At 37.4% G+C, this 22,499-nt stretch overlaps 1 protein-coding gene across 2 annotated transcripts in view; it reads left to right on the top strand.

The window, feature by feature from the left end:
- The window catches only part of STRN (striatin), a gene marked incomplete at its 3' end in the record, with an annotated part of 89,143 nt that extends 66,920 nt beyond the window's left edge, over positions 1-22,223 (top strand). Inside the window, exons 9-19 of one of the 2 annotated variants that reach the window (XM_084234517.1) lie at positions 1,324-1,410; positions 1,866-2,009; positions 6,792-6,928; positions 10,941-11,116; positions 12,925-12,972; positions 14,145-14,266; positions 17,988-18,155; positions 20,357-20,497; positions 20,698-20,805; positions 21,888-21,974; positions 22,054-22,223. In XM_084234517.1, coding sequence (XP_084090643.1) covers positions 1,324-1,410; positions 1,866-2,009; positions 6,792-6,928; positions 10,941-11,116; positions 12,925-12,972; positions 14,145-14,266; positions 17,988-18,155; positions 20,357-20,497; positions 20,698-20,805; positions 21,888-21,974; positions 22,054-22,223 — 1,388 coding nt within the window. The remainder of the gene's footprint in view (positions 1-1,323; positions 1,411-1,865; positions 2,010-6,791; positions 6,929-10,940; positions 11,117-12,924; positions 12,973-14,144; positions 14,267-17,987; positions 18,156-20,356; positions 20,498-20,697; positions 20,806-21,887; positions 21,975-22,053) is intronic. The other variant, XM_084234518.1, reaches the window with a different exon arrangement.
- Positions 22,224-22,499: the final 276 nt, after the last annotated feature.

Raw genomic sequence — 22,499 nt, 5'->3', positions numbered from 1 at the left:
TACACGTCCTTTTAGGAGAGCAAGGCTAGACTACCTCCTTGTGCTTCTGTTTTCACTGACAGTATGAACATAGACCTCCTTTTTATGGCCGTAAGAATTTCTTCTTTTGTGATATTGAAGTAGTGTAAAGTGAAATTAAAATCCAGTTTAGTGAGACCTGGATGGAAAAGTTGCAAAAGATTATTCTCCCCCTCTTTTTATAGTGATGCTAAGGCTTATCAAAGACCAGTCATTTCTGTTGAGAAATTCTTTTACAATTTGGTACTTACTTATAAACATTTAAATCTTGATTTAAACTATCTTAGAATTTACAAGTATTCAGCTTGAATTTATAAAAAAAAAAATCAGTGGCTATTATTGCTGCTGTCATTTAACAACCTATTCCATAAGTGAGAGATACTTGATGCCCTCTCAATAGAAATTAAATCACTGTGAGAAAGATGAATGTTAAAACAAGAATAATTATACCTTTTTCCAAATGTGCTGATTAAAAAATCCTAAAATAGACTTTTGAGGAAAATTTATATGTAATGTATGAAAAACAAGGAGATATTTTATTTCTAGATTGACTTAAAGTTGATGTATTTCTTTAGGTCACTATGCTACAATAATGAATGTCTTGAAAAGTAAAAGGTCTTTCAATTGGAAAGGTCTCCAGGACTTTAATAGAATTCATCTACTATTATATTGATTAGTCAAGTCTTGTTAGATATCGAGGCATAGCTGTAGTTGAACCTTAGCACTTAAAGTCTAAACTGTACCATTTGACTGGAACTGTATTCCTACTAACAGAAGCTATTGGATACATGTATCTGGGAATTATGATCACTATTAAAGCAAAACAACAACAACAAGACAACACAATATTCTTTTAATGTGGTAAAGAAAAACTTCTCAGAATTTTTAATGTCTTACATTGAAGATTAGAGAACTGTAGACTGTGATTCAGCACATTTTGTTTATCTTCAGTTCATGGTATCTTGATAAAATAAGTCTGGGAACAAATGAAGATTGTGATAAAACTGAAAGAAAGAGTTATAATTAAAAACAAACAGCAGAGAATGAAGTTTAAATTTATAAGTCACCATAAATATATTTTTTTATTGCACTGTTACTCATTGGGAAAGTTTGAGACTTTCAATATAGTCTAGTAGAAATATTTCCAGTCAAATTGTGCACTCCACTTATACTGTCTTGAAATATAATTCTAGGTGTTAGTTTAAATTGCTTAAAAATAGTTGTATTCTTTGCTGGTATAGGAAAAAAAAAAACCGTAATGGACTATGGGTAAGATTTTCCCATTCTTAATTAAACTTATAACAGGAAAAACTACCGAAGATCTGTTTCAGCCTCTATCCTATATAAAACAGTCAAAACAGGGATGTGGGAGAATGAAGAATCAAAGTTCAGGTAAGTAATCAGCAGGGCATGAGACTTCACCTCGGGTACCATAGCTTCAGAATGTAAGGCAGTGAATGCAAGTTAATTTAAACAAACTAAAGGAGTTGTTGTTTATTCAGTACACAGTAACTTGGCAATCTATGATATATATCTGCCTGCACTTACAGCAACATACAAGGATACGGAATAGTAATACAGTGGTTCAAATTGCACATGAGCATTCTTTTTTCTTGCAAACAGTGATGTTATTTCATTAGCTTAATTTTAAAAATATATAAAATGATTATTTTCACGAACTACTATGCTTTTTAAATGATTTGAAAACTTAGAAAATATGTGTTTTTGACATAATACATAGTTTTAAAGGTAAATATTGGCAGATTTGAAAAAGGCTTATGGCACACTTGTGTTACAGTTGACTAATTCTGTTTCCTCTTTTTGTCCCCTCCCTTTTTTTGGGCTAGGACCCAATAGGTCAAAACTACAAGATATGCTTGCTAATTTGAGAGATGTTGATGAACTTCCCTCGTTGCAGCCATCTGTGGGTTCACCTTCCAGACCCAGCAGCTCCAGACTTCCTGAACATGAAATAAATAGGGCAGATGAAGGTAAGTATTTAAGTCATTCTAGTGCACAGAAACCACTTGGATATACATAGCTAAATTGAGTTATTAGAGAGAACTCTAAAAAAAGAATTTTATTCTACAAATGTTTACTTTATAACATTAAGATCACAATGTAGAATAATTCTGTTTTATTTACTTAACAGAAAAATCATGAAAATTAACTTATATAATTATAATTTTAAGATTACATATTATAATTTAGACTTTATGCTTAACTTTCTCCTTTTGGATAGTTTTTTGTATAAGTACTTGTGGTATAGAAATACTGTCTTTTTATTTTATTTATTTATTTATTTATATTTTCTAGAGGCATGTCTTATTTATTTATTTATTATTTGTTTGTTTGGTTGGTTTTTATACATGCACTGGGTACAGTCAGAAGCGCGGGAGGGTGAGAGAATTCACCAGAGCCAGAGCGGGGAGCAGAGCAGGCAGAAGGACCGAAGTACACTGCTGAGGGGAGCAGCGGGCGGCAGGAGAGGTCTGCTCGCCATGTGGGACACTCCTCCAGTGGCCGGGGAGCAGCCGGGGATCGAACCGGCTGCAGAGGCTGCAGGCAGCTTCACAACCCAGCGCTCAACCGCTGCGCCACCGGGGAGGCCCGAAATACTGTCTTTTAAAACAAGTTCCGATTTATCTATAAATGATAAAGTGCTTATATATAGAAATTAACTAAGTTATATATTTTCAGTAGCTAAAAATCCATTATGGCATAAAAGTAATCTTAACAATTGATATTTTTCAAAATTGCCTTGCATTTAAATACTGTAATTATTTGCAGCAAGTAGATATGCCTCTTCTGATTATTATTTATTGAATAAAGCAACCTGGGAAAAAGCTAAAGAAAAATCATATGGGTTTTCTTATGTGATTTTTAAATTCAGCAACATTTCTGAGAGACAATTTGATAAGAGCTTGATGAATAGATTTTAGGGTTGGTATACTTTTTCAGTGAAAGTTTTGACTATTACATGCTTAGTTATTTGTTACAGTTGACTATCATATACTTGAAATTTATTACTCATACATTAAACAATGAAGAATCACCTATTGTGATGCTCCACCACTCTACTCTAGATTTACATTTTATTTGATGTAGAATGTCTTTTGAGGTCATGGGCTTCTGTAGGTATGTATGTTTGTTGCTCACTAGAAGATTAGTTGACTCTACAGATATAAGAAGTTATCAGTTTAATTTATTCTAAGATCGAATACTAGATAAGAAGAAAAGTATGTTTTTAATCTTACTTTGCGAACTCCTAGAGTATTATATTTCATTATGCAGAATCTAATAATAGATACAAAATATGTACTATTTACTAAATGAAAAATGTACAAAGCATTATATAAGCTACAGAAGGTGCCCTTGGTAAAAGAGAGGTATTTAAGACTTGAAAGCTTTAACATCGACTGTTTAACGTACTGTCTGTAACATTGGCCTTAAAACTTACCCCCCAGTGTGGGGTTTTCAGAAATAGAAAAAGCAGTTAAGAAATATATTGTGTATTATAATTACCTATTTTTCATACTTCCTGATCTCCAGTCCAGTTTCAGAAAAGGCTCCCACAACCTCTGTGTGCCACATATGTTCATTATTTTAGTTTTTTTATTTTAATTCTTCACTAGACAGTGCTATACTTAAGAGGCACGTTTAGATAACAGTGTAAAAATTAATTAAGGCTAGTAATGTTTAGTTACCATAGAGAAATGTGACTTACAGTCTTAAGTTCTAAGGAACTTAGAGAACATTCAAATGACAGTCATGCTCATTAAGCATGTTACTCTCTCTTTAGCCCTTGTCTGTGGCATAAGTCCTGGTGTGTGTGTCGTGTGTGTGTGTGTGTGTGTGTGTAAATAGGTGTTCCCTTCTTTTGTCTTTAGGTTTTACTTGGCCACTTCTAGAGCATTAGTTAAATTAGTCCAAACAAAGTTTATTATTAGTCCCATGAATCTTAGTCATGTTTTGAAGTCTCTTTATCTCATACCAGAACAAAATTATGTGGAAATATTAGAAAGGAAAATAAAACCAAAAAACTCCTGATGAAACCTAGCCTTATAGTTTCACATGAATTGTTGGGTTGGAAATTTGGCTTAAACAAATGTAAGCAATTCCCACATTTTGTTAATAAATGTTTGGAGTTGCTTGAACCCCTCAGAGGATATGTAATATGTTTGGGTAAAGCTCATTTTTATATATGGTTTGGAAATGTCTTAATTTATGATCTACTTTGTTTTTACAAGGATTTTAAGCAGCATTTCTGCTGTTATTATTTTTTTAATACTTTTTTTAAAGGTTTATTTATTTATGCATACAAGAACTGGGGTACAGGCCAGAGGAATGGGGGAGGGTGTGTGTGAAAGGATTCACCAGAGACAGAGTGGGGAACTGAACAGGCAGACTGAGTGAAATACACTGCTAAAGGGGGCAGCAGGCGAGACAGGAGTGGTCTGCTGCACCATGTGGGTTGCTCCCTGGCCGGCTGGGGCTTGAATTCTGGCTGCAGATAGCTTCATAATGCTGTGCTTAACCCATTGCGCCACCAGGGAGGCCCTCTGCTATTATTTTAAAAGCACATAACTATTCTTTGATTTCTTCAATAAACATTTATGATTAAAATTTTATGATTGAGCCTAATACTAAAAAATACTTTATAGGGCCTCCCCGGTGGCGCAGCGGTTGAGCGCTGGGTTGCGAAGCTGCCCGCAGCCTCTGCGGCGCCGGTTCGATCCCCGGCTGCTCCCCGGCCACTGGAGGAGGGTCCCACATGGCACACAGACCTCTCCTGCCGCCCGCTGCTCCCCTCAGCAGTGTACTTCGGTCCTTCTGCCTGCTCTGCTCCCTTCTCTGGCTCTGGTGAATTCTCTCACCCTCCCATGCTTCTGACTGTACCCAGTGCATGTATAAGCAAAACAAACAAACAAACAAATAAATAAATAAAACATGCATCTATTAAAAAAAAATACTTTATAAATTCTATTTTATGTATAAAGGATTTATGTGTATACTAATATGATTATCTTGTTTCTTTCAAGAAAAAGTTACCTTTACATATGTTTAAACTCTGCTAAATTCATGTTCTGAATAACCACCCCCAGAAAACTTCTCAAAGACCATCTCTGATTGTCAGATTAATTTCAATTTATCAAAAAGTGATGCTTTTTTCATCAAATTAAGTAAATTTTCTATTTTAATTTGGTATTTTGCTTTTAATTGGTTTTTCTATGATGATGATTACAGGAACAGAATTGGTATCATAAACTAAGGGTATTTAAATTATCACAAAGTAAATTTGGCATCTTGAAGTACAGTTGGCAGCTAATGAAAGTGTTCAAATGGACAGTTTAAACATTCCTTTGAAACAAACATTATTAGATGAAATATAACATACCTTCAGAAAACTGCTGTTTCACTTTTCTAATTAATAATTGTTAGCTATGGTGACTACTACCTCACACCATACACAAAAACCAACTGAAAATGGATTAAAGAACTAGACATAAGACCTGAAACCATAAAATACATAGAAGGAAATATAGGCAAAACACTACGTGATATGCACATCAAAGACATCTTTACAGACACATCACCCAAAGCAGTGATAGTGAAGGCAAAGATCAACAGCTGGAACTACATCAAATTAAAGCGCTTCTGCACAGCAAAAGAGACAATAACAAAAACAAAGAGAAACCCCACCAACTGGGAGAACATTTTTGCACACAACTCTAATGATAAAGGACTGATCACAAAAATCTGCGAAGAGCTGATGAGACTCAACAACATAGAAAATAATCCTGTCAAAAATGGGCAGAAGAGCTAAACAGAAACTTCTCTGAAGAGGAAATGCAAATGGCCAATAGGCATATGAAAAAATGTTCAACATCACTTGTAATCAGGGAAATGCAAATCAAAACTACCATGAGATACCATCTTACACCAATGAGAATGGCACATATTTAAAAAACTATCAACAACAAATGGTGAGGTTGTGGAGAAAAAGGAACTCTCCTGCACTGCTGGTGGGAGTGCAAACTGGTCCAACCACTATGGAGAGCTGTGTGGAGATTTCTGGACCTACTAAACATAGAGCTTCCATATGATCCAGCAATTCCACTCCTAGGTATTTACCCAAAGGACACAGAAACATCAATTCCAAAGAGCACCTGTACCCCTATGTTTATAGCAGCACTATTTACAATAGCTAAGCTTTGGAAACAACCCAAATGCCCAAAAATAGATGACTGGATCAAGAAGATGTGGTACATATACACCATGGAATATTACTCAGCATTCAAAAAAGATAAACACATGCCATTTGCGGCAACATGGATGGCGCTGGAAGGGATCATGCTCAGCAAAATAAGCCAGAAAGAAAAAGGAAAATACCGGATGGTCTCACTCATAGCAGGAATCTAGAAAACTTAAATAAGGGACCAGGAAAATGAGTAACTATAAGAAAGTGAAAATCAAAATCAACAAACAACTATGAACCAGAGACACTCTATGGGGGGTAGGGAGCGGGGAGGGAAGGGATTGGGGTCAAAATAAGGGGGTTGCAATTGGATGGGGAATATAAAAATAAAATTTATAAAAAAAAATGTTAGCTATGGGTAAGATGAAAAAAGCAAACAACTCTTCAGTGTTTTCTGTTCACCAAATTTTATTGTGCTTAAAAGCATTTAAAAGTAATTAAAAGTGGACATGCACTGATGAGACTAATTGTTGACTCTTTAAGAGGTTTTATTTCTGTTTTCTTTCCCCTTCAGTGGAAGCATTGACATTTCCTCCTTCTTCTGGGAAGTCATTCATCATGGGAGCAGATGAAGCCCTAGAAAGTGAACTGGGACTTGGAGAATTAGCTGGTCTTACAGTGGCCAATGAAGCAGATTCACTAACTTATGATGTGAGTAGTAGTTTTATCTTTGTTGTTTTTGCTCGAAAAATGAGCAAATTGCTGGCTTTGAAAGTGTAAATATAAACAATATTATTTTTTACCTCATGTAGAGATTAAAATTGTGGGCTTTCCCTGAATACATGAATGATTATAGTTTGTTCATTGATTTCAGAGGAATCACTAATTCTCTCTTCAGTTATGTGTAATCTGTATTAAATCCATCTGTGATTATTTACTAGAATTCTTGTTTACAGATTTCTTCTAAGATTTTCAATCTTGGCTTTTATTTTCTTGAACCGAGTAAGCATGACTATTTTAAAGTTTAAATTGGAGAATGTAGTTCTCTTCGTGTTATATTTTGCTTGTTTTCATTTAATGTTGTGCTACCTTGTATTGGCAAGATTATTTTTTATTATGTTCAAATTCTATATTTGAAGAATTGTCCATAGAAATAATTTGAGTCCTAGAATATCTTCTGCCAGACACTGTATTTTAATTTGCATCTCTCATATGTCTACAGCCACTAGAAATATGGGTAACCTCCATCCATTTTCAATTTTTGAGGTGATCTAAAGCTGATCTACAGTCTCTGCAAGGATTTGTTTTCTTCCAATTCACCCTTCTCTGTAGAATATGCAGCCCTTTGAAATCAAAAGTCAAAGTGAGATATTTCGCCAAATACCAATCTGTTAGCCATCCCTGCTGGAATCAGTAAACATCTCTAGGGGAAAATGACTCAAGATATCAGGCGTATGTCCTTTGACTGTCTTCCCATAGATCCTGGCCTGGCTTTTCTTCACTAGTCTTTTGATTTTCTAACTTTTAGATTTAACTCTGCTTTTCTGCTTGTCCTCAGTACAGTGTTGGTCCTACTTAATCTAGTGCATCTTTGTTAGCAGAAATTTCCACTAAATATTTGCGTTCCCACAAAGAATTTATGCAATATGCAATGTAACTTAGTCTTCTCTCAAGAGAAAGCTCATTTTTTTTAGCTTTTAATTGTGAGAAAACTTGGTAGTAAGTCTGTTACTCTGTTTCTGAAAGTAGATGCTTATTTTAGTAAGTATATTAGTAATCTATTGCTGTGCAATAAATTGCACCAAACTTAACAACTGAAAGCAGTGAATATTTATTGTAGTATCTGTGGGACAGCATTTTGCAGGCAACTTAGCTGTATGGTTCTGGATCATTCTCTCAACTAGTCACATTTAAGACACTGGCAAAGGCTATAGTCTCATATGAAGAATGGACTTGGGGAGGATCTATTTCCGGCTCACTCATGTAGTTGCTAGATGGGATTGACTCTTTGCTGGCTATTGCATGGAAACATTCATTCCTCATTACATGGACCTGTCTGTGGTCTCCTAAACAGGATAGCTAACTTCCCCCAGTGCATTTGAAAAGGGATAGCAAGAACATCCAAGATGGAACGTTTTATAACCTGATTTTGGAAGGAGTTTGTTATCCCCTCCCCTGTATGCTATTGGGTCGTACACACCAGCCCTAAAATGTAGAAGGAAACTACCCAAGGTATGCAAGGAGGCAGAACTGATTGAGTCATTTTAGTGACTACCGACTACCTACCACACTAAGACATTCCAAAGGAATTGTACTACTCTTACGCATGAAAACCTTCAGTGGCTTAGCAAGAGCAGTCAAGGGTTAATTCAGTTGTTGTACCACTCACTCCTGCTAACCTCAACTCCAAGATAACCAGCCCGAATTCTTATAGTAGTTCCTTACCTAATATATTTTGTGCTCTCTTACTGTCCCAACTGTGACATACCTTGTTTAGATTCTTTAAACTATGGAGTTCTAAATTATAGTTTATATTAAGAGGGTAACCTCTGAGCTCAGGCTGCTTGGGCTTGAATTCCAACTCTTGTACTTTTTTTTTAAGGATTTATTTATTTATGCATACATGAACTGGGGTATAAGCCAAAGGTGTGGGGTGGGGGGAGAGGATTCACCAGAGGGAGTGGGGAGCAGAACAGGCAGATCTACTGAAATACACTGTTGAGGGGAGCAGCAGACGAGACAGGAGGGGTCTGCTGTGCCATGTGGGTAGCTCCCTGGCCGGCTGGGTATCTCCTTTCTCTCTGGGGTATAAGTAATTTGGCAGTCTCTGTGCTCTTAGTGAGCCCCACAATGTAAGCACCAGTCCTAGGGGATAGGAAGGGGGATTGCCAGTCAGAATGTCTGCTATGCTATTAGGTTTACTGGGGACATAGCCTGTGTGGAGTACCCCAGCTCCTTTACAAGGTTTTTCCCTCTTTCAAGGGAGTGTGCCTCCACATAACCTTTGCTGCACTTTCTCCAGTGCCCTTGGCTGAGTTATCAGTCCTGCCACCCATGTCCCTTGTTCTAGACCATAACTCCAGGCTCTTCTCTCCACCCATTTCCTGTTTGATATAGTATCTCCTCAGCATCAACCTTTTTGAGGTCTACACTAGTCTCTACAGTCCACAGGATAATCAGTCCCCCTCTTAATGTGTGTCTATCTCTCAGACCAGTGACCCTATGGCTTGCTGTTCCATAATCCACAGCCAGTGGGGGACCAGACTCTGTTGTTGCCTCTGTTAAGGCCTCTTAGAAGGGCCTGCTCCACTTCTTGCCAGGCTCTAATGGGTTGGGATCCTTTCAGGGCCTGCCCTGGGGCTCACTGAGGTATGCTGGGGCCTGCTGTGACAGGTCTTAGTGTGGTGGTTTGTCTTGGAGTATAAGGAGTTCGTATATGGTGCTGGTGTAAGGCCGAATTTTAGCTGCTTTTTCAGCTTTCCTATTAGTTGGAATGAAAAAAATAGTGCAGTTTTTTTCAGTTGTTGAGATGGAGATTCTATGGGGAAGAGCAACAATGTATTTTTTTACTTTTTATAATATCTGATTGTCTCAATTTTAGCATTTCCTTGTTTGCAGGTCATAAACTTTGTTTACAAATTTGATGATGAAAATTTAGCTCAGGGCCTCCCCGGTGGCGCAGCGGTTGAGCGCTGGGTTGCGAAGCTGCCTGCGGCCTCTGCGGCGCCGGTTCGATCCCCGGCTGCTCCCCGGCCACCGGAGGAGGGTCCCACATGGTGTGCAGACCTCTCCTGCCGCCCGCTGCTCCCCTCAGCAGTGTACTTCGGTCCTTCTGCCTGCTCTGCTCCCCGCTCTGGCTCTGGTGAATTCTCTCACCCTCCCGCGCTTCTGACTGTACCCAGTGCATGTATAAACCAAACAAAGAAACAAATAATAAATAAATAAATAAGACATGCCTCTAGAAAATTAAAAAAAAAAGAAAAAGAAAAAGAAAATTTAGCTCATTAAAAGTATTGAAAAGGGCCTCCCTGGTGGCACAGAGGGTTGAGCACCTCGCTATGAAGCTGTCTGCAGCCTCTGCAGCACAGGTTTGATTCCCTGCCGGCCAGGGAGAAACCCACATGGTGTGGCAGACCTCTCCTGCCTCGCCCACTGTTCCCCTCAGCAGTGTTTTCGGCTGTATGCCTGTTCTGCTCCCTTGCTCGCTCGCTCGCTCGCACGCTCTCTCTTTCTCTCTCTCTCTCTCATGAATCCTCTCACCCTCCCATGCCTCTTACCTGTACCCAGTTCTTGTATAAAAAAATAAAAAAAATCTTTAAAAAAAAAAGTTGAAAAAAATCTCAAAAATATGATCATTTTCTCTAACAGGTTTAAAGATGAATTAATTTTGAACTCCTTGTGTTTTCTGTACTATAATTTGAGATGAAATTGCTTCTCTTTTTTATCCTCATGAATATCTATATTATTAAATTATTTTACCCTTTTTTATATTATTTAATTATTATGTTTTCTCATAATTTTCATATTTCTTCGAATAAAACCACTTGTTGACATATTTCTAATTTTACCTGTTGGTTTGTTATCTACATTTAAAAATTATAATGTTTTGAAATTTGGAAAATGTGATAGTTTAATGACATTTAAAAAGCAATAATTTATGTTGATTTTTTTTTTCTTGTCTTGAACTTAACATATAGGTATCTTTGTTTTGTTTCTTTAATAGATAGCAAACAATAAAGATGCATTAAGGAAGACATGGAACCCTAAGTTTACATTAAGAAGTCACTTTGATGGCATTCGAGCCCTTGCTTTCCATCCCATTGAACCTGTTTTGATAACAGCATCAGAAGATCACACATTAAAAATGTGGAATTTGCAGAAAACAGCCCCAGCCAAAAAGTGAGACTATTCTATTTTGAGTAGTTCAACTTTTCAATAGAAAAATATTTTATTATTTATTATTGAATTCTCCAAATATTTCTTATAGTTTTTCTTCTTCATTAGTGAAATAAACAAGAGTTTTTACCTTCATACTCACAATGTATTAGGCTGAAAAATGGATATTTAGGAAGAAATGGTATTATCTCATGCTTTCCCAGGGTTTTGTGAATGTGGACTTCAATCCTTTTACACTGTTTTAAATGACTGTCATATTTAGGAATGCTTTATCTTTACTAAAGTTTTCTATTGTTAATGTAAACAGATAAAAGTATGTGTAAAATCATCAAACCTTTTCTACCCCAACCCCAACCCTACCTCATTGTTCATAGGTTTGGATTTATCAGGTGGAAGGGAAGAAAGACTGGAAGGGGTGGGGAACCTTCTTTTTGTTCTTGTCTTTTAGCCTTGAATCTTAGGTCATTCCATTTCTTACCAGAATGTCTAGACCAAAAGGCAGTGTTGATGCCATCACTTACCTGCTGGTGTCTGCCTTACCCTATGGTTTCTCTCTAAGCATGTGCAGTCATAAATTGTTATAAACCCTGCTAGTCACCAAGCTAGTCCTGTTTCTACTTGGTGGGGCCCATGTTGGAGCTCCCCCTTTCCTTTCTTTCTTGTGTCACATGGTTCAGAAGCTAGCAGTCACTCTTGCTACATGAAAGGGTTGAGATTACAGAAATTTCGCTATGGGCAGCAGAGGATATCTGTTGTCCACTTTAAAAGAGATCAGAGACATTCCTGCTATGTCTCATACATAGAATAGATAAAATACTTGCCTTATCAGTCTTAATCAGATAGTGCAACCAGAGCTTGTAAAATCATGTGAAATACTTGGATCAGGTGTCTTTAGCAGAGAAAAATTACTTCCTGGTTATAAATTGTGCCTTTTGTCTAGTTCTTTAGTCACAGTGGCCATCGCATAAGACTAGAGAATATGAATGTCTCATCATATAGTCTTGTTTAAAATTTTGAAAAACACTGAAACAAGTTTCTTGTGGGTGATAGATACAGACCAGAGGCACAGGGCGTGAGAGGACTCACCAGAGACAGAGTGGAGAACAGAAAAGGCAGATTGACCAAAGTACACTGCTGAGGGGAGCAGCGGGCAAGATAGGAGAGGTCTGCTGCACCAAGTGGCAGCTCCTTGGCCAGCTGGGGATTGAAGTGTTGCAGAGGCTGCGGGCAGCCTCGTAGGTTGTGTCTTAACTGCTTGCACTACCCGGGAGGCCCTTAAGCATAGACATATTAAGCATCATGGAGAGGCAAGGAAATTGAAGTACCATTATTGAAGTTCTTTTACCTGCGTCATTTTGTCCTAAGCTGTTTTACTAATTATAGAATTTTACTTAACCCTGTATCTGGTGTTTTTCCTATTTTTCTGTTTTGTTTTACGCATAAAGGAACCTGAATTTCTAAGGTTAAGTAATTTGCCTGAAGTGAGCCAGTTAATGACAGCACTGGAAATTGAATCCTGAAATTTATCATTTCGAAGCCCTACGATGTTGTTTTCCCTCAGTGAAGCTATCTTTCCCGTTAATCAAATAGATTATGGCAATGCTAAAACCACAATGGCAAAATATTGTTACTAAATAATAGTCTTGTTTCTTGAAGCCACAAAATTATGTGGTTGGTGTTAAGTAAGCTTTTTTTATGGTATATTACCATAGTGTTGATATTTCTAAATTCAATTTTATGACATACATTCAGTGATACTGTTTATTACTGAAACTTGGAGTGTAAAGTCTTTTTTTTTTTCTTTAATTTAGGAGTACTTCCCTTGATGTAGAACCTATCTATACATTCAGGGCTCATAAGTAAGTATCTGCTTCCTCTTTGTTTTAAATCCACACTGCTATATATCAGCCTGATTGAAATATTTTATTTCTCTCTCACTTATATATAGTTTTTCAAGATTTGTTTAAGCTTACAAGAACTGGTATATAGGGCAGAGGTGCAGGGGGTGAGAGGATGCACTGAAGACAGTGGAGAACAAAATAGGTGGATCTACTGAAGTACACTACTGAGGGGAGCAGTAGGCGAGACAGGAGAAGTAGTCTGATGCTCCATGTGGGTCACCTCCCTGGCTGGGAATTGAACTCGTGTTACAGTGGCTGCAAATAGCTTCACAGTGCTGCAACTTCACTCTTTGCGCCATCAGGGAGGCCCCACTTAAATATTTTTTGGTGTGCTGTGTTTTTGCAGTTAGTAGTGGCTTTTGTAAATGTAAAAGAAACTGGCAAGTAATGTAATACTAAAATACAAGTTTATCATTACCAAATAGGGAACCTTGATAAAATTAGATGTTAGTTACATTATATTTATTTATTTATTTGTTTGTTTGATTTTATTTATTTATACAAGCACTGGGTACAGTCAGAAGCACGGGAGGGTGAGAGAATTCACCAGAGCCAGAGTGGGGAACAGAACAGGCAGGCTGACAAAATACACTGCTGAGGGGAGCAGCGGGCGGCAGGAGAGGTCTGCGCACCATGTGGGACCCTTGCCGGTGGCCGGGGATTGAACCGGTGCTGCAGAGGCCGCGGGCAGCTTTGCAGCCCAGCACGCAACCGCTGCGCCACCAGGGGAGGCCCAGTTACATGATATTTAAGTGGTATATATTACCTTAAAATAAAGTTGAGGCCGTTAGGTTTAAATGTTAGAAGTCCTGGCCATTTTTTCCTTAACGATAACCTAGATAAGAATATGTGATCATTTTTTATTGTAATCACATGTGACATTTGATGCTTCCATTTAAGCTTATGGAATGTGTTATTAATTAACTTACTCAGCACAGAGATTGCTAGACTTTTTATATAAATAGATAGTAAATTCTTTTAGGCTTTCCGGGACACATTATAGCGGTTGTATATTATTTTTTGTTTTGTTTTATAATCTTTCAAAAATATAAAAGGTCATTCTTTATTATTTTTAACAAATCCTATTAGCAGGTTGATTTTTGAGAATAGAAATTATTTTTTATCCTCAGAGGTCCAGTGCTTTGTGTGGTAATGAGCAGCAATGGGGAGCAGTGTTATAGTGGCGGCACTGATGGACTGATCCAGAGCTGGAACACCACCAACCCCAACATTGACCCCTATGACTCTTATGGTATGTAAGTCCACAAATGTTTGAAAGAGTAAAATGATTTCTTTTCATAATACATATATGGGTAAAATGAGATAATTTTGAAATTATCATTAATTGATGAAAGATAACCATTTCTTCATTTTGTTAAAAGAGACACGTATTTAGAAAACAGTGTATAAAAAGCAGTAAGACTTCCCAAAGTCTTATTGATTGGAAATGCTGACTTGATTGACCGTTTTCTTCATTTTAGGCACCAGTACAGTACTTGATGCATTATTACTAAACTGTAATATCACAGTTCATCACTATTCTTTTTTTTAATTTTTTACATCATTGTTCATTTTTAAACAGTATTTGCTCTCCCTCCCCCCAATCATCACTATTCTTGATGACTAACTTTGAAGGAAAATGAGTCTTGGCGTCATCTTCTATGGATTATTACTGGAAGATTAGAGGCTAATGACAATGTTCAGTGCATCGAAATATTTTAAAAGTCTTAAAAATTAAGAATGTCCTTAAATCTTGGGAGCAGTACCACGACATCCACATTGTAATCAATCACTAGTTATTACCAAAAAATTCCCTTGTAAAAATGTGTTTAAGACTTAACTATTTTGGTTGCCCCTTAAATTCTAGAATGGGATCATATTTTTCATAAAAGTATATTTTCATTATTATTTTAGATTAATTTTACCACCAAACCTAAATAAAGAAGTTCTATAAACAAAAATTTCTCCAAACATTTATTTAACAAGCAATTAACATATATTTTATGAAATTCTCTTATAAATGTATCTGTTCCATGCCTTTTCTTATTTCCTTTCTCTCTCTTGCCTCAGAGGAGCAATTGTGCTCAGTGTGTCCTAAGTCAAAACCTTCCCTGTTTACTCTTGCCTCATTCTCGTTTCCTTTTTTAAGATTTATTTATTTTTATTTATTTATTTATACAAGCACTGGGCACAGTCAGAAGCGCGGGAGGGTGAGAGAATTCACCAGAGCCAGAGCAGGGAGCAGAGCAGGCAGAAGGACCGAAGTACACTGCTGCAGGAGAGGTCTGCGCGCCATGTGGGACCCTCCTCCAGTGGCCGGGGAGCAGCTGGGGATCGAACCAGCGCTGCAGAGGCTGCGGTCAGCTTCGCAACCGAGGGCTCAACCGCTGCGCCACCGGGGAGGCCCCTCTTGTTTCCTTTTTGACTGCACTCTGGTATCTTCCTTTTCCTCCCTTCTCCCACTCCCCTTCCTTCCCTTTCTGTCTCTCTCTTTGCTCTTTGTCTCCATCCCTGGGGTAAATTCAGGCGTCTCCCATTCTGACAAGGGGTCGCCTTTTCTTAACTCTTATTTCTAGAGTTTAGTCTCTTTCCTTCATTTGTGTCTCTGTGGTGGTATTGTCTAGGAAACAACTACTAGTTGGTGATTCCATGCCCTTTCTCTGTGCATCCTCCCTTTACATTCTGACTTCCGGCTGTACAGGCTTCCTGTTTGGTTGTGATTTGGTAGATCACCTACCCCAGGGTCTCCGAATAGTGAGACATGGGTATGGGTATGCTATAACTGTTAGTTTATGTGTAATTTATTTTTTAGCATTCCCAGACCTAAAAAATAATCTACCAAATCATACCAATTAAGAATGTTCTTCATTTGGGTAGTGCAGAGTTGGGGGAGAGGGAAATGTATATCACTTGAATATAATAGGATTATCAGAAACCACCTACCTAATTGCCTGATCCCTCCAAAGGGGTATTTTTACAATTCTTATTTTAGTAGATCTATTTAGTGTATCTCAAGACTGTGTTCCATCTTTTTTTGAAATTTGTACACTCTGGACATTTTTGACACTTGTGAGAATTTCCTGTACTTCATTAACTTTTTATTTTTCTGGTCTTAAATATTAATATTTATCAAGGTCTAGACCCTAATTCTTTACTGTATATGTATGTATATTCTTTGGGAAATTGAATCCACTGCTAGGCATTTATGTACTGTTAAGTCAAATTTCTTCTTTAAGTTTTCAGACTGGCCTATCAGGTATTTCAAAACGGCTATCTCATTGTCTGTAAATCCCTGCAAGTTCTGTGTTTCTTCCCCCATATGTTCTGTGAGTTGGAAGCAATGCCAGAATCACCAAACTAGAAACCTAACAGTATTACTCTTGATTCACCCTCTAAATGTTTCTTTAATGTATTCCTTCCGCTTTGTCCCTTTTACCTCTGACCCAGCTTAGGTTATCATTGTCACTCTCCAAGTTTGTTGAATCAGTTCCCTTGACTTCATCTTGATTCTATCTAATTTGTCTTCTACACAACAGATGAAGTTAAATACTTAACCCTGTTGGTTCCAGGAAACCTTTCTTTCAGTGGTTCCCCATTACTTTTAGGAGAATTTCCAAGTCTCTTAATAAGTCAAAGAAATCCTGCCATAAACTAGGCATTTCATGCCTCAAACATCACACTTGTAATTATTTATTGTTTATATATTTCCTCACATATCATGCTGTTTTTCCTTCTGTGATTTTGTAGGTGCTACCTCCTTTCCCTCTGTTCTTTGCCTGGCTAGTGTCTGTATACTCTAGGTGTCATTCTCCAACAAGCTTTTTTTCTCATCCCAATTATTCTCCATAACTGGTGTCTGTCACCACTTAGCACACTGTCTTTTAAGAACAAGGAGAGTATTGTGTCTTAATTGTCTGCGTGAACCCAGCATCTAGCATAGTGCCTGACAGTACATCTTCAAGTATTTTATACCATGTCCAAGTGAGGATATGGGACAGATGACAGCATTGACGTTTTAAGTAACATCTGTGAACCATCTAAAAAGTACTACTTCATAGAGTCATATAACTAATAAATTAAAGTTCCCAGTATGACTTTTTTTTAATGTTTTATTTATTTTTGCATAGAACTGGGGTGTATGCCAGAGGTGTGGGGAGGTGAGAGGATTCAGTAGACAGGGTGGGGAGCAGAGCAGGCAGATTTACTGAAATACACTGCTGAGGGGAGCAGCAAGTGAGACAGGGGAGAGGTCTGCTGCACCATATGTGGGTTAGCTCCCTGGCTGGGATTGAACTCAGACTGGCAGTGCTGATAGAGCTGAAACTTAACTCCTAGGCCACAAGGGAGGCCCTCCCTATATGACTTTTATCATGAGACAGTGCTAAATCATCCTCCTTTTACCTTCCTCCCTCCCTCACATGTGCGTTATCCACATGGCAGTTATTGGTATATGAAAGGATTCCTGTAGGTCTCAGTTCATGACTATGATGAATGTCAGAATCCTTTTGCTCCCAGGAAAACTGCTATTCATAATACAGTGTGATAAGCGATCTAAGGAGTATATCCAGTGTGCTGGAGAAATTCAGAGGAGGAAAGGAACTCTGTTCATTTCCTCAAGTAATGTGAGTTGTGATTTCTCTGAAGGTAGATTAAATTCAAATGATTTGTATTAACATCATTTAAAAATATCTAGACAAATGGAAGGGGAAAAGGGAAAGATAAAAAATTACATAATTTTTAAGAGAGAATAATATGTGCTTTTGACATTTAAATATATTTAAAACTGTTTATTTTCAAGCCTTTTTTTTTTTTTCAAGCCTGTTTTTAATTACAGCAGAATTTCAAATGAATAATAGAAACTAGGAATCTCATAGCAGATGCTTTTGTTTATGTATTTTACTTTCTCTGGAATCTATGTACCTTTATGATTTGTTTTTTTGGTCCTGATTTTGCATTTTTGATGTTCTGTATAGATCCATCTGTTTTAAGAGGCCCTCTGCTAGGCCACACCGATGCAGTCTGGGGCTTGGCTTACAGTGCAGCACACCAGCGTTTGTTGTCCTGTTCAGCAGATGGCACTCTCCGTTTATGGAATACAACGGAGGTTGCTCCAGCCCTAAGTGTATTCAATGATAATCAAGGTATAAACTTTTAAAAATTATTTTTCTGAATCTTTCATAGAATGTCTTGTAAAAACAAACAAATAAATGATTCTATAAACTCTTACTGTTTAAATATAACCTAGAGTGTTTTTAAAGCAAAGCATATTTATTTGAATTTCCAAGTATGTATAATTTCTGACAAGTAACCCTATTGTTGATATAACAGGGAAGGTATCTGGAGTAATCACATATATTTCATGGGCTAGAATCCAGCACACAGGGTTCTCTTACACAAGTTTTAGCATAAAGTAACTGAAAGAATTCCCCAGGAGTGAGCTCCAAACGAACTTTTTCTCCTTATCTAGGAAGAGGTGTACAGATACAAAACAATGTGAAAGATCCTTGTTGCCTCCAGTGCCCCTGGACTGAGGAGGACTTTGTGTCCTTAGAGAGGGGACTGCTGTGTCAGTGGCAGCAAGTACTGCCCAGGACAGCATGTCAGTTAGGGTCCAGGTGACAGTCTTTTTTTTTTTTTTTTTTTTTTAAAGATTTATTTATTTATTTATTTATACAAGCACTGGGTACAGAAGCATGGGAGGGTGAGAGAATTCACCAGAGCCAGAGCGGGGAACAGAACAGGCAGGCGGACAAAATACACTGCTGAGGGGAGCAGCAGACGGCAGGAGAGGTCTGAGCGCCATGTGGGACCCTCAGCGGCGGCCGGGGATCAAACCGGTGCTGCACAGGCTGTGGGCAGCTTCGCAACCCAGTGTTCAACTGCTCTGCCACCAGGGGAGGCCCCCAGGTGACAGTCTTAGCATCCAGTAATCACCACAGGAGAATCTGTTATGGGCAAGAACAAGGTGGTCTCTCACCTGGCTTTTTATTCTTAATGTAATGTTCTTGTAAGTATAATGGTATTGTGAGTCTAATATTATTTCATTGTGGTTTCAATTTATATTTCCTTGATGGGTAATTATTTTGAGCACTTTTTTATGTACTTTGTGGCCATTAATAGATCTTCTTTTGTAATACACACATTTTTGAACTTTTATTGTTCTTTTGTTAGGTTTTTAACCAAGTGAAAAAATCAGATTATATTCATATATAAATATCATTGTTTCTTTTTAAGTTTATATATAAGGTTCAAGTTTTAATAAGTTTTACCATGTTCTATGGTTCATATTTTATGATGATAAATAAAAATGCCCTCTTTATTAAGTTGCCTACATTTGGCAATTCGATAAAGTATGACTCTCGATAAATGACAATTGAAAGTTTAACTTTTTAAATTCCATATTTTTAATGAATTCCTAATAAGAGATGAGCTTTTTATTTTTTATTTTTTAAAAAAGATTTATTTATGCATATTAGAGCTGGGGTGTAGGCCAGAGGTGCTGGGGGGTGAGAGGATTTACCAAAGCAGAGTGGGGAGCAGAACAGGAAGATTGACTGAAATACACTGCTGAGGGGAGCAGCGGGCGAGCCAGGAGAGATCTGCTGTACCATGTGGGTCACCTCCCTGGCTCAGGATCAAACTTGTGCTGCAGTGGCTGTGGATTGCTTCATAGTGCTGATGCTTAACCCTTGCGCCACCAGGGAGGCCCCAAGAGATGAGTTTTTTAAATGAGGAATTCCCATGATATCACTCTTAAGTCCCATGTTGAGTGGGAAACAGCAGAACTTTTTTTATTTTTGCATAGAATTGCAGTTCAGACCAGGGTGCAGAGGGTGTGAAGATTCACCAGACAGAATAAGGGAGCAAAACAGGCAGATATACTGAAATACACTGCTAAGGGGAGCAGTAGAGAAACAGGAGAGGTCTGCTGTGCCATGTGGGTTAGCTCCCTGGCCAGGGACCAACTCAGGCTGTCACAATGGGCCTTTGAGGTGGTAATGCTGAGACGTAACCCCCCCCATGCCACGGGGGAGGTCAACAGCAGAACTTTTAGTTTATACATGTTTTCCATTTGTTTTACAAATAAAAACTTGCATTCCATTAATTTATTAGCTGAATACACATAGAAAATATGCTGAACATGTAAGGACTATAACATAGATTCAGGCTGAAAATAACAAGAGTTCATTTACATTGAATGATTATGAGCTAATTTGTATTCTAATGTTGAACCTTACTTCTTAAGAAAATTGTGCCACTATTTGTTTTGCAATATTTTAAGTATATTGTCATTGTTATCCTCTAATTGCCATTCTTTTTGAATATGCCCTGACTCTTTTAGAATTGGGAATCCCTGCTTCTGTGGATCTGGTGAGCAGTGACCCAAGCCATATGGTAGCTTCCTTCAGCAAAGGCTATACAAGCATCTTTAACATGGAAACACAGCAGCGCATTCTCACTTTAGAATCCAACGTAGATATGAGTATGTACACCATTTTTAAATAGTCCGTCTTTGGGTTACTTTTAAAAATTAAAACTACTGTCATCAACAATGAAAGATAATTGTTATTATAAAGTGTTCTGCCTCCTCAATCACACATCAAGATTACTTAGAATGATTCAGTGATTTACAATTGACTTTATGAATTTAATTTGTATTGCTCTTTAATTCTTTCTTTTTAGCAGCCAATTCTTCATGCCAAATAAATAGAGTGATCAGTCATCCCACTCTCCCCATCAGCATCACTGCTCATGAAGACAGACATATCAAATTCTATGATAACAATACAGGTGAGAGTTTATTAAAAATTGATTATTATTAAAGCAAAAAAAACTTACTAATTTAGTTTTTTGTCAGGCTTTATAGTCAGGGAGTAAACACTGAATCACAGTATTCTCCCAGCTCAGTTTTTGTCCATTCCTTCCAAATTGATGACATATATAGAATCATTGTGGTTTATTAGAGTTAATAGACTATATTTTGGCCCTAAGAGCCAAGTTTCTCACTGCAGATATAGTGAAAAATTCATTCAAGTAATATTAAAACTTGATCTGTTGCTGTGAATATATTGGAGAAAATGAGAACATGTTAGAAGTAAAGGCATACGATCATTATATTTTGTTTAAAATTGTTCAATTATTGAATAGCCTTGGTGTTGCAGATGGAAACCCCCTGAGTCATAGCCTTGTTTTTCCATAGGCTAATCTTTTTGTATTATAACGCTGTTTGATCCTGATTGAATTGAAAAGGGGTGTGGGGCCTTTCTCAGTTCTTACTAGTTTACATTTCTGTAGTCTAAAGAATATTTATTAACAGCTGTGTTAGGGAAAAAACACTGTATTAGTGCTATTTTCTTTTGTTTCTGCTATAGTTGGGCCCTAGAGTCAAGGTTAACTTTTGGTGACTTTGCTTAGCTGTTAATAATGAATAATTTTCTTTAATTCTTTTTCTATGTATTATTTCTACCAAAATTATGATCAGATTTCTCTCTGCTCCTCTGGCTTTGTCTTAGTCTCTTAGTATAAACCAAATAATTTGCCTGTAGCTACAGGATATAAATTAGGTGATTAGTGATGTTTGAGTTCTAGTTCATAAACATGGCTTAAAGAAATACATGTGCAGATTACTGACTTTCATATTGTTCTTTGAAAGGCAAAAATATAATCTGAAATTTGAGCTTTTGTTTTTCACCATTGCCATGGTCAGAGTGAGGAGGGAGACATTTGTTTCCGCTGATTAAAAAAGCTATTGATACGGTAAATGCAGAGAGGACTAACTGGAGATGCAGAGAGGACTAACCAGTATAACATAGCTGGCATATTTTCAGGATGAGAAAAGTCATTAATAGAGTAATAATCTCTTTTTTCCAAAGGCAAACTGATCCACTCAATGGTAGCCCACCTAGAAGCAGTTACAAGTTTAGCAGTTGATCCTAATGGCCTCTACTTGATGTCTGGCAGTAAGTACATCAACTATGGATTATTTCTTTATCCTTATTATTTTCATGCTATTGTAATATTTTCCTTTCTTTTGTATAGGTCATGACTGTTCAATACGTTTATGGAACCTAGAAAGTAAGACATGTATCCAAGAGTTCACAGCTCACCGGAAGAAGTTTGAAGAATCGATTCACGATGTAGCTTTTCATCCATCCAAATGCTATATAGCCAGTGCTGGAGCTGATGCACTGGCTAAAGTATTTGTATGACACAATGCATCATCTCTACCTTCTAGCTCTTTATAAATAGTCAACTGCACAAAGATATTCAGAAGACCAGGGCAAGAATCAGTTTGTCTTGCTCTTTTGTTCTGCTGGAGGAGCACAGAGAACATTTGTTAAAAGTATAGTTTTGCAATTCGTATACTGTTTTCTAAAACTAAAGTCTGTTCAGGTTGCTGCAAGCTCAGCTGAATCTGTGAGCCTGAAACTGTTGCAAATTATCCCCCCAAGTAGATGCTTTTATTTCTGAAGTTGTTCTAATTC

The sequence above is a fragment of the Talpa europaea genome (assembly GCF_964194135.1).
Source record: "Talpa europaea genome assembly, chromosome: 6".
Lineage (NCBI taxonomy): Eukaryota > Metazoa > Chordata > Mammalia > Eulipotyphla > Talpidae > Talpa > Talpa europaea.
The sequence above is the reverse complement of the archived record's forward strand: the minus strand, read 5'-3'. Positions and strand labels throughout refer to the sequence as shown.